The 15,140-nt window shown below is 47.5% G+C and overlaps 1 protein-coding gene across 2 annotated transcripts in view; it reads right to left on the reverse strand.

Moving 5' to 3' along the window:
* GRIN2C (glutamate ionotropic receptor NMDA type subunit 2C) overlaps positions 1-15,140 on the reverse strand; it is a 90,638-nt gene that overhangs the window by 20,485 nt on the left and 55,013 nt on the right. For both annotated transcript variants that reach the window (XM_077924170.1, XM_028716799.2), the window contains exons 6-7: positions 14,401-14,569; positions 10,114-10,267 (exon numbers count right to left, since the gene is read on the reverse strand). In XM_077924170.1, coding sequence (XP_077780296.1) covers positions 10,114-10,267; positions 14,401-14,569 — 323 coding nt within the window. The remainder of the gene's footprint in view (positions 1-10,113; positions 10,268-14,400; positions 14,570-15,140) is intronic.

A 15,140-nucleotide genomic window follows, 5' to 3' on the forward strand; every position in this document is an offset into this window, starting at 1 on the left:
TTACAAGAGGCTCAGTTGCAAGATTACAACCTGGTGATTTGCTCTACCTCTTTAAGGACTGAAAAAGTTGCATCGGAAGCCCCCTGCCCTGCAGGTCCAGCATGGAGGGGGGGCATTAAAAGGTTGTACATGGCAGAGAAGAAACAGATGAAGCCGTAGCTGCTACATTTCCCACCTAGTTCCAAAGCAGGAGTGGAGAACCTGTAGTCTCCCAGATGTCAGTGGACTACAACATCCCTGGGTTGTGCGTGTAAGTTTTGTAGGATTCGGCTCTCTCCCTGCCCTGCTTTTCAGGCTCTGGTTATTGGAAAATGGGTTTAATGAACACTTTTGCCTGTGACCTGCAGTCGGAGAAAGAAGCTGTTTCTGCCCCTGGGTGAGAGAACCTGTTTCTGCGCACCAGGAGAGTCAAAAGAGAAGTGAGTGCATGAAGGTGGCTTGATTAATGGTTTCCCTGTGTCTTTGCCACAGGTTAACCAGTGTTCTCAATGTCTTTTTCATCAGTGCTTGGTCAGCAGTGAGGGAACTGTGGCCTTCCAGAGATTACCGGACTACAACTCCCATCATCCCCGACCGTTGGCCCTGCCAATGGGAGCCAAAGTCCAGCAGCATATGGAGAGACACAGGCTCCCCATTAGGCGTGGCGATGCAGCAACTGGACTCGTGACTGGATGCAAAAACACCAAGGTAAAAAAACACTAAGTTGCTGGCATCTGTCTATCTCGGGAGACAATGGAGGAGTGCTCCTTTGGGGGTGAAGTCCAACCGTTCGTTGGAAGGTTACAGCGCCTGCTGTGGCTGTAGAGACCGATAGGGGAGAGACATGTTTTGTTGCAGCAGGGGCAGGTGAAGGCATCCAGTTGTGCTGCTGCAGATGCACCATGCCGTTTCTTCTGTCTGCGCTCCTCCCACCAAACATTCCTCCTCTGGTCACTGGTAAGGATGCACGACCTGACTGGCCGTCTCCAGGCACTGCGATTGGGATTCCCATAGTTGACGTTGCCGGCCTTCACGCCGCGTTTGCAGACATCTTTTGTAACACAGCGTTGGTCTGCCAACGGGCTTGGTGCCTGAAGCCAGCTCCCCGTAGAGCATGTCTTTGGGGATCCCGCTATCTTCCATTCTGTGGACATGACCAAGCCAATGTAGATGTCACTGGGACAGGAGTGCGAACATGCTGGGCTCGGGAGAGCACATATTTGTTTGGAATTCTGTCCTGCCATGGTGGTGAATGCAGCACATGATATCATGGGCTGTCCCCGGAGTTCACTAGATGACATTGTGGGAGACCACTGTCTCAGGAGAGCGAGGAAAATACTTAGGAACAACTCACACCCTGGCCAGCACCTCTTCGGGCAGGAGATACAGAAATATAGTCAGCCGCACCAACAGGTTAAAGAAGTTTTTATCCGTGGGCTGTTGGGCTGCTGAATGGAAAAAAACAGTGGTGCAATTGACTTCCGACAAGCACACAGAGCGCGAACAAGACTGAGTGTATTGGGGGGGGGGGTCATTTAATTTCACTGCACACAGGTGGTGTAGTGACAAAAATTCTTCTTCTTCCCAAAATCCTCCTGCTGCAGCACACTGAGGCATCGTTCCTGGAAGTTGTAAGTTGCCCACAACTCACTTCCATGAAGCAGCATGTTCAGCACTCAAGCCTGGCAGACCTTCATCACAGTATGAGACATTAGTATCACATTCACTCATACCCTTTTGGAGAGGGGAGCCATTGCTGTAGCTGTACCGCCAATATGCTTGTCCAGCTCAGGGTCAATGGAGAGGATGCTGGTTAGGGTAGAACCCAAGCAGACAACTCATCTACCACCTTGAGTGTGTGGTCAGCAATGCTGATGCGTGGAGTACTGGCGATGTCCAGACCCAGGATGTTGGAGGTCATCAGGCTGATGGTAAGACTGAACTCCCTGCAGGCTTGGGCAAAATGGTGGACAAGTCTCTGTAGAGCTTCCTCAGAATGTGCCGTCATTAAGGTCTTATTATTACTATATAGCCCTAAACAGCTTGGGATCAAGTTACCTTGTAATCCTGCCTGGACACCTCAATTCTTGAGAGACACACTCCTTAGTACAGTGGTACCTCGAGTTACAGACACTTCAGGTTACAGACTCCCCTAACCCATAAATAGTACCTCGGGTTAAGAACTTTACCTCAGGATGAGAACAGAAATCATGCGGCGGCAGCAGGAGGCCCCATTAGCTAAAGTGGTACCTCAGGTTAAGAACAGTTTCAGGTTAAGAACAGACCTCCAGAACGAATTAAGCTCTTAACCTGAGGTACCACTGTAGTGCCATTTGCTCCTGAGGTTTGTCTTAAGTCCACAAAGATCCAGGGTCTTTGAAATGGCGGCATCTCCCCTTTGGTGTGTGCTCTCAAATGAACACCAGGCAGGCACCTCCTGACATTTAGGCACCTGCTTAAAACTCCTCTGTTCACTCAGAATTCCTCTGATGGGTGATCCAGCTGTGCCGATGTATTAATCTGTGATGCATTTGGAACTTTTGTTAATGTAACTTCCTTGTTGATTTTATGCTCTTCACCACCATTCCCCCCCCCCTTCATGTTGGAGGATAGAAATATCTGCAAATAAACAAGTTCCCTTCAGCCCCAACCAGCATGGTCAGGGAGGATGGCAGCTACAGTCCAACAACATCGGCAAGGCCCTAGTAAAGGTAAAAGGACCCCTGACCATTAGGTCCAGTTGTGGCCAACTCTGGGGTTGCGGCGCTCATCTCGCTTTATTGGCCAAGGGAGCCGGTGTTCAGCTTCTGGGTCATGTGGCCAGCATGACTAAGCCACTTCTGGCAAACCAGAGCAGCACACAGAAACGCCCTTTACCTTCCCACCGGAGTGGTACGTATTTATCTACTTGCACTTCGTGCTTTCGAACTGCTAGGTTGGCAGGAGCAGGGACCGAGCAACGGGAACTCACCCCGTCACGGGGATTCGAACCACCGACCTTCTGATTGGCAAGTCCTAGGCTCTGTGGTTTAACCCACAGCGCCACCCGTGTCCCTCTGTAGGGCCCTAAAGGTAAAGGTAAAGGTAAAGGTACCCCTGCCCGTACGGGCCAGTCGTGTCCGACTCTAGGGTTGTGCGCCCATCTCACTTAAGAGGCTGGGGGCCAGCGCTGTCCGGAGACACTTCCGGGTCACGTGGCCAGCGTGACGAAGCTGCAGCTGGCGAGCCAGCACCAGCGCAGCACACGGAAACGCCATTTACCTTCCCACTATAAAGCGGTACCTATTTATCTACTTGCACTTAGGGTGCTTTCGAACTGCTAGGTGGGCAGGAGCTGGGACCGAAAGACAGGAGCTCACCCCACTGTGGGGATTCGAACCGCCAACCATGCGATCGGCAAGCCCTAGGCGCTGAGGTTTTACCCACAGCGCCACCCGCGTCCTGTAGGGCCCTAGGTGCCCACAAATCTGCTTTTAAAGGGCCGGAGGTGGAGGAAGCCAGATGCACATACTCTGCTGCTCTTTTGGCTATCACTCAGTGTGGGCTGAGGTTGGGGGAATGCCAGCCGAGGCCGAGGTTCCCCTGCTTGCGTATACTGCGAGGACTGGCTTGTGCTGAGACACCACATCTCTTCCTCTAAGCAGGAGCCGTGCGGACGTGACCAAACTGAGGAAGAGAGCAACACAGGGGGGAGAGGAGGGGAAGAGGAGCAAACAGAGAGCCCAAGCAGTTGTCTGATGACAGCAGCAGACTGAGAGATAGAGCTCCAGCGTTAAAGGGCAGACTGAAGGATGGGATTAATTCAGGCCCTCAAAATACAGCAACCGAGGCCCATTTGTCAGCTTGTCCTTCCCTGTCAAGGAGGACAAAAACTTTATCTGATGGCATCAGATGCATTTCATTAGCATGTTGAGGCAGATGAGAAAGAGAGGAGATCCAGAAAAGCAAGCAGCACTGGGTGGGAATCCAAGAACAACAGCAGGAATGGCCCCTAATTTTCTCTGGGCTTAGTTTTGCCCCCACCACCCTGCCCTGCATCCAGATGGTTAGATGAGAGCAGGTAGCTCCCTCTTCTTGCCTTTATGTTCTCCCCATTCTTAAGAGCCCTTTTTGTTTTGAGTTGCTCCAGTATTTCTATGGCTTCCGAAAGGCTTTAGAGATGATCACTTCAGGTTCCCAGTCCAAAATGTGTGGGTACACACACACACACACACACACACACACACACACACACACACACACACGTTATATGATAACTATAGTACAGGTAATTACTGTGTACCAGGGAGACTGTGAATGCAAGAGGCAGCCACTCTGTTCTGTGATGCTAAGAGGATCTGGCATGTAGAATCTCCCAGGTTTTTGTGCATGTGTGTGTGTTTTTTTAAAATCCAGATCAGAGAAGTGTCTTTGTCCTAGAGGAATTTTTAAAATGTCTGATTCTTTTATTTTTCTGAACGGTAAGTAAAAGGTTCCGAGAGAAGTTTCTGACAAGCCCTCTCCTCTTTTTTAAAAAAAATAAAATAAAGTACACATTCCTCTAAAGTGGGGTACAGTGGTACCTCAGGTTACATACACTTCAGGTTACAGACTCTGCTAACCCAGAAATAGTACCTCGGGTTAAGAACTTTGCTTCAGGATGAGAACAGAAATTGTGCTTCGGCAGCGCGGCAGCAGCGGCAGGCCCCATTAGCTAAAGTGGTACCTCAGGTTAAGAACAGTTTCAGGTTAAGAACGGACCTCCGGAACAAATTAAGTACTTAACCCAAGGTACCACTGTACACTTCTACATGCCACGCTTACCCTTAACCAGTAAAGGCTGGCAGAGGTCACTACCAGAGGGGAGCTGGCATGGAGGCTGGAGCAAAGTTGGAGCAAATGGACAGGCTCCAGCGCTGCACCCACATCATGCCAGCCACCCCACTGCCTCCCCCATCTCAGTTACCAGCGGCACCCTCTGCAATGGTAAGCAATGCTGCTCTATTCCACCAGCCACTACTGCCCTTAAAAAACAGCTTCCTGCCTCTATTCCATTTTAATATTCTAGCTGTGGACCAGGCATGCAATGGGCTGCTTCCACCCACACTGAAGGCACAAGGGAACTCGGCTCAGAGCCATGGGATGATGCTGGTTCACTGAGCAAATGCACATCTGTTGGTCAATACTATCAACTTTCCAAATCCCTGCCAGATGGGGTTTTTTATAGTACTTGTGCCTTTGGTCAGCAATCCCTACCTGTAAAACAGTAGGCAAAATGGTACCCTCTTGATTTCCGGATGCACTTACTCCCTGGAAAGCGTATGCCATCGGTGTGCTACTGCTTTTCTCCCTAGGAGTACCGGATGCTCCTTTAAACTGAACTTGCACTTGATCCTCTAGTGGACTCAAGAAATCTCCACTTCCCCGGGAATCAGCCACTGCCTGCCTTTCTGCGAAACGGCTCCTCTCTCATGAGGTGTAATAGATTCCCCCCGACTGTTAAACAAGCTTCTATTTGAAATACTAGACCAATCAATCACTTGCCGTGTCAAAAGGCAAAACACAGCTGGTGTGCATCGAGGATGGCATTTCAAAGCTTTCCAAAGTACAACAGCATGACGTTGGATCCTCCCCACCCCACGCCCGGAAGATGTAGCTCACTTGCTCAGCACCATACTGCGAGGTGCTAACTCGTGTAACGTAATACGTGTGCCTCTTTTTCAGATCCAGCAACTGATGGAAGACAGGCTACCACCTTTCTTGCACATAAACATTTGCCAGCGCTCACTCAACATAGCTAAAAAGCTACGGTAATATTTCACGCAAGGCTCTTGCAGATGCATAGCTACATTAATTTATCTTCCCAATGGATATTGTTTTCACTAATCTTCAACAAAGATTTCCTTTTGTTTCCGTAATTATGTGTTTGCCGTTCCAAGAGAGAGCCTGATATGACCCCCCTCGACTGATTGCAGCGATAATTCTGCCTCCCTGTTGTTTATTTTGTTGTTTATTTTAGTGCCTTCAGCTTTCGGCATAGATGACGGTTGGTGCCAGAGAAACACAAGAAAGGAAGTGACAGCTTTTGTTTCACAACAGGAAGGAGGAGGGCCAGCTCTCAGGAAGCCCTGCCTGCCTCGGAGGGGCTTTAATGGGAGCCTATGAGAAGCCAGTGTCCTCACCTGGCACTGAGCAATTCGTTTCCAAGGGAGCTCCGTGGAGTGGAAGGAAATGCATCCCTTCCTTCGAGGGCAAACAATAAATTCCGCGATATAACAAGCTAGAACCAAAGCGTCTGGTTTTGTCCGTATCTTTCAACTCCCAAGTGGGAAAAGGAGAAAGCCCTTTTCAGCTATGATACACCTATGGATAAACAACACAACTCACGGAGGTGACCATGTAGCAGCAGGCTCCGCCCCTGCCCAAGGGGCCTGCACTTCATTGGCTGCACACACACCATACATTTAAAGCACATGACATTCCCCAAAGAGCCCTGGGACTGTAGTTTGTTGAGGGTGCTGGGGGACTGTAGCTCTGTGAGGTGCAAGCTACCATTTCCCATCATTCTTCAAGGAAGTCACCTGTGTTAGATGTATGGTATAGTCGTACCTCGGGTTACAGACACTTCAGGTTACAGACGCTTCAGGTTACAGACTCCGCTAACCCAGAAATACTACCTCGGGTTAAGAACTTTGCTTCAGGATGAGAACAGAAATTGCACAACGGCGGCACTTTGATGTGCTTTCGAACTGCTAGGTTGGCGGGAGCTTGGAACAGAGCAACAGGAGCTCACTCCATTGCAGGGATTCAAACTGCTGACCTTCTGGTCGGCAAGCCCAAGAGGCTCAGTGGTTTAGACCACAGCACATAGTCCCACTGCCTGGCATATGGAAAGACAATTGCAATTCCATGCATACTGACTCTATCTCGCTACACACATGCACCTTACACCAGCTTTGGCTGCAGGAAGGGAGATAACTTCACTTTCCAAGCCATCCTCCATTTGAAACCTTTTTGGAAAGATCTCTACATCAAGAGTCTGTCTAATGATTAGCTCCCATTAAAAGACAACTAGCAGCTATCCTAGGCTATTAACCAGCCATCTCCCAGACAAAGGAATGGCTGGCTAGCAGCCATAACAATACATCCACATCCTTGTAAACAGGGGTTGCAAGCAAATTACCCAATAAAAGAGTCGCCACCGCCAAGGGCTGCTATGTTTAATATGCAGAGACCGTATTATGCTAGACTATCTACACTGTGGGGATGATGCAAGGAATTTAGACCACAATAAACAAAAGGAAGGACACGGGAGATTCTGGGAACCACGGGTGCAGTATAAACTGAAGCTATACGGCTGGCTTCAGCACAATTCTCAAGCTATCCAGCACTAAACAGATGAAAGAGCTTGCCAGAGGGGAGTGCTAGCAAGCTAATTGGCCCATGATAAAAAAAACAATACTTTAAGTGGGAAATAAACTCTTAACGCTGCTAATCCAACACGCAAGTTTAAAACTTAAGTGCCGCCTCCCACACTGTATCTGTCCCAAACTACTCTATGGACGCCGCCAAGTAATTGATGCATTTGGTAGCAATGCATCAACGGAGCGCCCATCAGTCAGGAGACATCATTAGAGCAATAAATTTTTATCCTACAGTACATTTCATCCAAGAAGCACTGAGTACACTATAAAACCATTGATGAACTTGCTTTACTGCTTTGCTCTGCAGCTGGGCAGCCCAACTTTTCATACCAAGTGAGCCGCAAGAATACTTCAACACAGAACTTGCAGGCCACACACCACAAGGCCCAAATTTGATGCGCAAACACACGCCCTTGCACTGCCTTTCTGACTAAGTGAGGCACCAGGCTTTGGGAAGGGGTTGCAAGGCTCTGGCAGGATCCTAGAGCCCTCCCACCTCCTTCCCAAAGCTGGGAGATCACTAACTAGGCTTTGGGAGGTTGGTGGGAGAACTCCAGGACCATGTCAGAGCCCTCATGCCTTCTTCCCAAAGCCCAGCGCCTTGTTTACTTGGCTTTGGAAAGGCAGTGTGGGAGCTGGGGTGTGTGTGTCAAATGTTGCTGAGGGCCTTTGAGAAGCTCACAATGAAGTTTCTACACGCTCTCTGGAGAACTCTGGTCTATCGGCAGATTTCAAAAGGTGAATGAGACTCCACTGGGAAAAGGTCAAATTTTCCCAAAAGAAACGAAAGGAACACGAGAGAATGTATTGGCTCTTTAAGTCTCTGGAAACATATCAGAACAGATAATGAAGCAATACATCTTTAAGTTTCTAGGACAACACAGGGTGATTACCAGAGATCAGCATGAATTTGTTAAGAACAAATCATGCCAGGCTAAGCTAGTTTCCTCCACTGATGGAATAAACTCATGTTAATAGATAAGGGGGTGTAATTAATATCATATATCTTGACAGCTCAGCCTCTTCCGAGCCCTGCAATATTTCCTTGGTGTTGGAAGGGGAATCGCTGGCAACTGTACATCTGATGGTATCTCCTTGCTGCCAACCTTCCTTGATACCCTTTCCCTTTAGCATTTCCAAACATGTGACTTTTCCTGTCAGTTCCCAAAGCAACACATTATTTCATGCTCATTGTTCTTTTACCTACTGCTCACCTTAACTTCTCAAGCTATCACTTCATGACAAGATATTCCCAGGTCACCTACAGCCTCTGTTCTCTCAGCCAGTTCTTTCCTGTTTGTATCAGCCCAATTCATTAATCTCTTAATTGGTTGCCCAATTTTCTGGTTCAAGGCAAAGCGGCACAGCATTTTATAAGAACTTTTGAAAGGATAAACACCTCCCTTTTTGAAGTTGACGCTCCATTCTTTTACAATTTACATTGTCCTCTCTTCTTCTCCACTCCCTCAACGACCTTTGCCTGCCCTCAGTTGCATCATCTCATTAGCAATTTAGCATTTGATGTCACTCATTACATGTTCATTACATGCTCCCCAACTGTTGGGAATCACCCATATCACCGCTTCCACAATCAGCCAATGAAAAACAGCTTAGACTCAACATTAACCAAGGGAAACAACACCAAACAATGTTATGAAATCAACTGGTCATGCAAAGTGTTCCTTTTGGAAGTATTTCTATTCTTCCACAAATCGTAGTTTTCAGCTTGAAAACTGAAATTGGGTAGCATTATGTACAGCCAAATATCTAAGCAGTTATAAAAGTGCTCAATTCTCCCTAGCACACATGATTTGGATCTGGCATCAGCAAACCCTCTCCTCTATTTGTGATGATCAAAGGTGAGGGCCAATCCTTATACAGCAGGACCTCTCCTTACGGACGTAAACAGTTCCGGAGGTCCGTCCGTAAGTCGATCCGGGTCGCTGGTAGAAGCGCCATTGTGCACAGGCGCATTCGGTGGCAGTGCACTCCTGTGCATGTATAGACGACAGCAGCCACTTCTGAGCATGTGCGAATTGCGGCAAACCCAGTACAGTCATACCTCATGTTACATCCACTTCATGTTACGTTCTTTCAGATTACGTCCCGCAGTGACCCGGAAGTACCAGAAAGGGTTACTTTCGGCTTTCACCACTCGCGCATGCATGCGCAGAAGTGCAAAATGACGTCACACGCATGCACAGAAGCGGTGAATCACAATCTGTGTGTGTGCAGATGCGCCGCTGTGGGTTGCACTCTTTTCATGTTGCGAATGGGCCTCCGGAACAGATCCCATTTGCAACCAGAGGTACCACTGTATTTACTTCTGGGTTTGTCGCGGTCGCAACTTGGATTGGGCTCAAGTAGAGGCAGTCGTAAGTAGAGGTTCTACTGTACAGCCAAAACAGCATCATCTGCACACGAGGAGGAGGCATCAGCAGCCTGGAGCAGGGGGCACTGAGGTTTATAGAAGTACAAGACATCTTTAAAAATAAACTTGGAGGGGACGGAGACAGGACGGGACGGGACTCCACCACCACCTCAAAGCCAAATGAAGAACGAATATGTTCAATGGCTACAGGACACTTGCCGGGGGGGGGGGGGAGAGAAAGGAACAGAATATCATGGCAAAAGGCATGGCTGGCTGAAACAGTGAACAAGGGCACCCCATTCTGCAGCACCCACTTATAGCAAGTCCCTCTTTTTGAGTGCTATCGGCATTAGCTCATACCTAGAAAAGCGGAAGGCGAGACGGTCCCATTGCTTCTTGCTACCATGACGCTGATGCCGGTCTCCACAAAGGGCACAGAGAAATCCACAATTTGCGACCGCTCCTCATTGATGGTGAGGGACCCAATGGCCATGTCTGCTCGCTTGTAATACACCTAGAAAAGAATGAAACGACAGGAATAAATCCCCACCACCACGCGCATACAAAACACCACAGCAGAGCCAGCGGCACACAAACTGAGCAGAGCATCTTGCACTCATTGATCCCTTCCCTATCTTGTGCTGCATCTCTAACAAGCGGAAGAGGCTGCAACCTTATACACACATGTCTGGCAAGGGCCGTAGCTCAGTGGTATCATCTGCTTTGCATGCAAAATATCCCAGGTTAAATCCCCATTGGCTCTCCAAGTAGGGCGGGCAAAGAAGCCTGCCTGAAACCACCTTGGAGAGCCACTGTCAGTCACTGAACTAGATAGACCAATGGTCTGACACGGATAAGGCAGCTTCCTATAGGAGTAAGCCTCACTGAACACAGTGGGACTTACCCTAAGGAAATGTATATAGAATTGCTCCCTGGACAACCTATCTACATGAATGTACTAGTGGTAAAGGTAAAGGATCCCTGGACGGTTAAGTCCAGACAAAGGTGACTATTGGGTTGTGGCACTCATCTCGCTTTCAGGCCGAGGGAGCTGGCGTTTGTCCACAGACAGCTTTCCAGGTCATGTGGCCAGCATGACTAAACTGCTTCTGGCACAACGGAAGCCAGAGCACACGGAAATGCCATTTACCTTCCCGCCACAGCGGTACCTATTCATCTACTTGCACTGGCATGCTTTCGAACTGCTAGGTTGGCAGGAGCTGGGATAGGGCAACGGACAGATCACACAAACACACCATTGGCTATAGGAAACTAAAGAATAAGGGGGAATGGTTCTAACATAGATGCCTCCCAAATATGGCAGATTTCCATGTGCAAAATGACTAGCATTGTCTGTGTTGGCTCCTTGTCCTCATGGCCCATAGTAAGTTGGCAGTGCGTACCCTCCCTCCCAAGACACCAATCTTCTATTTGCACAGCATTTTTATATGGATGTCAGGTGCACTGTCCTTCTCCCCTTCCTGTCAGAAATATCATCTTGTCTTTAATATTGCTCTGCCTGCCTTGGGAACATCTGATTATGCTTTGTTCCACTCTTGCGACCTAGGCAGGAGAAATGACATTGCCGTGGCTATATAAAGGTTCTTTGTACTCCCCGCCTGCACAGCCTCCGCTCTCGAGACCATTTAGTGTAGGGATCCTTTCGACCAGGTTAAGATGTTCCCCAGAACCAGGGGAGCTGGTGGGGAGTCAGGTCAGAGGGGGCAGCTAACTGCAGGTGAGTCAGTAATAGCCCTGTGAATGAATGAATGACATGACCCCAAACTCTCGCAGCACAGAGACTCACATTCACAGCACACACTATGCCTGCAACAGACAATGGTGTTGATGATGGAGAAAGACCTAAGGCAAAAAAAGTATTAGAGCCAAATAGTGGCAGTGAGGAAATGAGGCTGTAAATGCAGGACTGGGGTAGTTAAGGCGGGATGAAAATTCATACCAATTCAAAAGTTCAGGATCTGCAACAATCGAACCTTCAACCTTCAGTTCAATCTCAAGTGTGGACCCTGCTATAATCTGCAACTTGTTTGAGCAGTAATCCTTCCCTCCCTCAGCAAAAGACAGTGGCAGCCCAAGACATTTCTCAGTCTGGAGCGACCCTCCACAACTGCAGCCAATAAGAAAGCCTTGCTGTATCGTTTGCACATCACTTCCTGCCTTCATCTATCCTCCCACGGGGGGACACCTTAAGCAGGGCCACTTCCCCCTTGTGGCATGGTAGGGCCGGCTCTGCCTCAACTGGCTCCTCCCGCTTTTGCACACGGTCCATGCTGGTGATGCTGCTGCCGCCGATCCTCCTTCCTTATTGGCCCACCCCAAAAGGCAAGGATTGGGAAGAGGCTGAATAGGGCCAGCAACATTATGCCACAACTTGCTAAATTCAATACCTTGTGGAGGTTCCTCCCCACCCCACTGCATCTTTTTAAAAATATATATATGTTAATTTAAATTACACACATATACAGAGAATTTAGAAAGAATTTACAATCTCATACTACAAAAAAAAAATTAAAGAAAAAACAATTAAGAAAAAAAGAAAAGAAACTACAGAAAGAAGAAAGAAGAAAAAGCAGATGTGCATAAAAAACCTTCCTAATTAATACTTAAACACTTAAATAAAAAAGACTTCTGACAAAACGAGTCTTCCAATCATTCTCATTGTACTGTTTATACTGTCATTGTTTTTTCGCAGTTTTATATTCGTTAATATTGTTCCCATCTACTCCACAAACAGTGTTTATTGTGTTTACAAGTATCACTCAAGTTCTGCTAATAAGGCGTGGTTGGTACAATATGATCTTATACAATCCTTAAATATTCTCCATTCTCCAAATATTTTCTGGTTCAATGCTCCTCTAACTCTTCCCGTCAGTTTTGCTAGTTGTAAATATTTTAACATGAGTATCTGCCAATCTGTAATTGTCGGTATTGTTTTGTTTTTCCCACTGCATCTTAAACCCCTCAAGACTAACAATAGCCATAGCTAGCAATACTGAAAGTTCAGAAAGATTCGCTTGAAAAATTGTTCCCGCCATGTGTTTCTGAGGCCGCTTCAGATCACAGGCGCTTCCCGATTCTTCTGAAGTCTTCTCCCTTTTTCTCTAGTGGAAAATTTTAATAGCTGGAATCCTGGAGCAAGAATAGTTTCTACTTATGGAGAAACGGTGAGCGTTCAAGCTAGAATTCGGGGCTGCATGCCTAATACCCCACTCCCAATTTCATTGCTGCCAATGACCGCCTTTCCCCCCTCTCAGGGCTGCTTAGCTGTATTTGCCAGCACACACAGTGGGCACTTAGTGCTGCTCTGGTGACTCAGCCAGTTCAGATGGATTTATGGCTCCTTACCGGGCTGATACAAAGCAGCTGGAGCACACCAAAGCTGTGCCTGGTGTAATGTGTCAATATTTTCTCATCCCTTTTCTAACAGGTCAGATAAAACCGACTGTCCCCTGGTTGCAAATTCTGACATGACAGCTCTGGCCAAGCTGTATGTTTGATTTCTGCTCTACCTGGAGATCATCCTGCCGCACACAAAGGGCATAAGGAAGAAGGGGAGGCTAGAACCTTCCTTCCTGTTTCACAGGACATTTGTGTCATAAGTGTTCCTACATATAATAAAAATAAATAAATAAATTTTTATTTATACCCCGCCCTTCACGGTTCAGTAAACCGGGCTCAGGGCGGCTAACAACAAATTTAAAACACTTAATTGATGCAAGAAAAAAAACAGCATGAAATACAGTATAAAACGTGAATGACAATAAATTCAGAATTCAAAAATCATTTGGGGGGGGATCCATCCAATAAACATTAGATGACCACCAGGGCTAGCTGGCTAAATTAGTCCTATTTGGGCCAGCGAGGAGACCAGGGGAGAATTAGCTGTGGGATCCCAGAGCGGGTAATCTTCATAAAAAGGGGAAGGGGAGGAAAGGAAGGGGAATAAAAGATCAGGCTAAGTTCAAATTGAAAGCCAGGTGGAATAGCTCTGTCTTATAGCTCCCCCCCCCCCCCAGTTTGTATTGTGAATAGGAATAGTCCTGGGAGGACTGTACCATGTGCTTTTTCTGAATATGCCTGTTACATCCATGCTGCAGAGTACATCTAAATATGGATGGGGTTGAAAACATATGATCAACAGCTAGAGAAATGTAAACTGAACCCATGGAACAAACTTTTCTAACAAATGATGTACGGAGGCCACATTCACACCAGACATTAAAGCACTATGATACCACTTTAAACAGTCCTTCGGGGAGCCGTAATTTGTTAAGCGTGCTGAGAGCTGCTAGGATACCCCTATTCCCCTCCAAGAGCTACAATTCCTAAAATTCTCTGGAAAGAAGGATTGATCCAACTCTATATCCACTCTCATTTTAACACAGTTTTTCTCAAAATTGGGTCTCCAGCTGTTTTCGGACTACAATTCCCATCTTCCCTGACTACTGGTCTTATTAGCTAGGGATGATGGGAGTTGTTGTCCAAAAATGAGCCTGGGAAACAGTGCTCTAACAGAGGCATCAGGAGAGTCCCAGATCTTGCACATCCGATGACTTCTCTGTTACTCGCTATACAGATGTTACAGAGACTTTCCTAGGAAAATGCAACCTTCGCGTATTTCCTTACCTCTCCGATCATGCCATTCCAGAAGCCATCAACTATTTTTCCATGTTTCCCATTTGTCACCAGGTAGAGGTCATAGGAGAACTTCACTGTCTTGGCCAGCTTCTTTAGGATATCAATGCAAAAGCCTTTGCAGCAGAGCTTGGTGTAGGGATCCATTGGTTCTTCTCCACTGAAAGAAGGATATATTAAAACACACACACATAGGGCATGCTTAGTAGTCCTTTGCCTCCTGTATTGTGCTGGGGCTCTCCAATGATCTCTTAAGCGTGAGGGTGATCTCCGCCTAACTCCCTGGCCCCTTCCCTGTTTACTCAGAGCAACACTATAGCAACTGGCTCCATCACTCTTTTCTCAGAGGGGCTAGAACTCAGTCATTTGGAGGTGGCAGCCAGCCACATCCCAATCATACAATTTTTGCAATATAACTTTATCAGTGGCAAGAGAGGCTGCTGCTCCCACCTTTCCTATCTCACAAACATCTCTCTCTCTCTCTCTCTCTCTCTCTCTCTCTCTCTCTCTCTTCCTCTCTCTGTGTGTGATGGCCATTACTGAAGTCAACTTTGCACGCAAATGCTCTCACGAAGTACACAGCTGTCAGCATGTTCTGTCCCATGCCATTGCCCTCTAAGCACCTGTGAGGTTCTGGCATTCTGGAGCCCCACGCAGCCTAGCTGGGCTGCACACATAGTCAATGTGTCTAGGTAGAATGAGTGATAAGAGGCACGCAACTAGGTTTGATA

This window comes from Podarcis muralis, chromosome 2 (assembly GCF_964188315.1).
Source record: "Podarcis muralis chromosome 2, rPodMur119.hap1.1, whole genome shotgun sequence".
NCBI lineage: Eukaryota > Metazoa > Chordata > Lepidosauria > Squamata > Lacertidae > Podarcis > Podarcis muralis.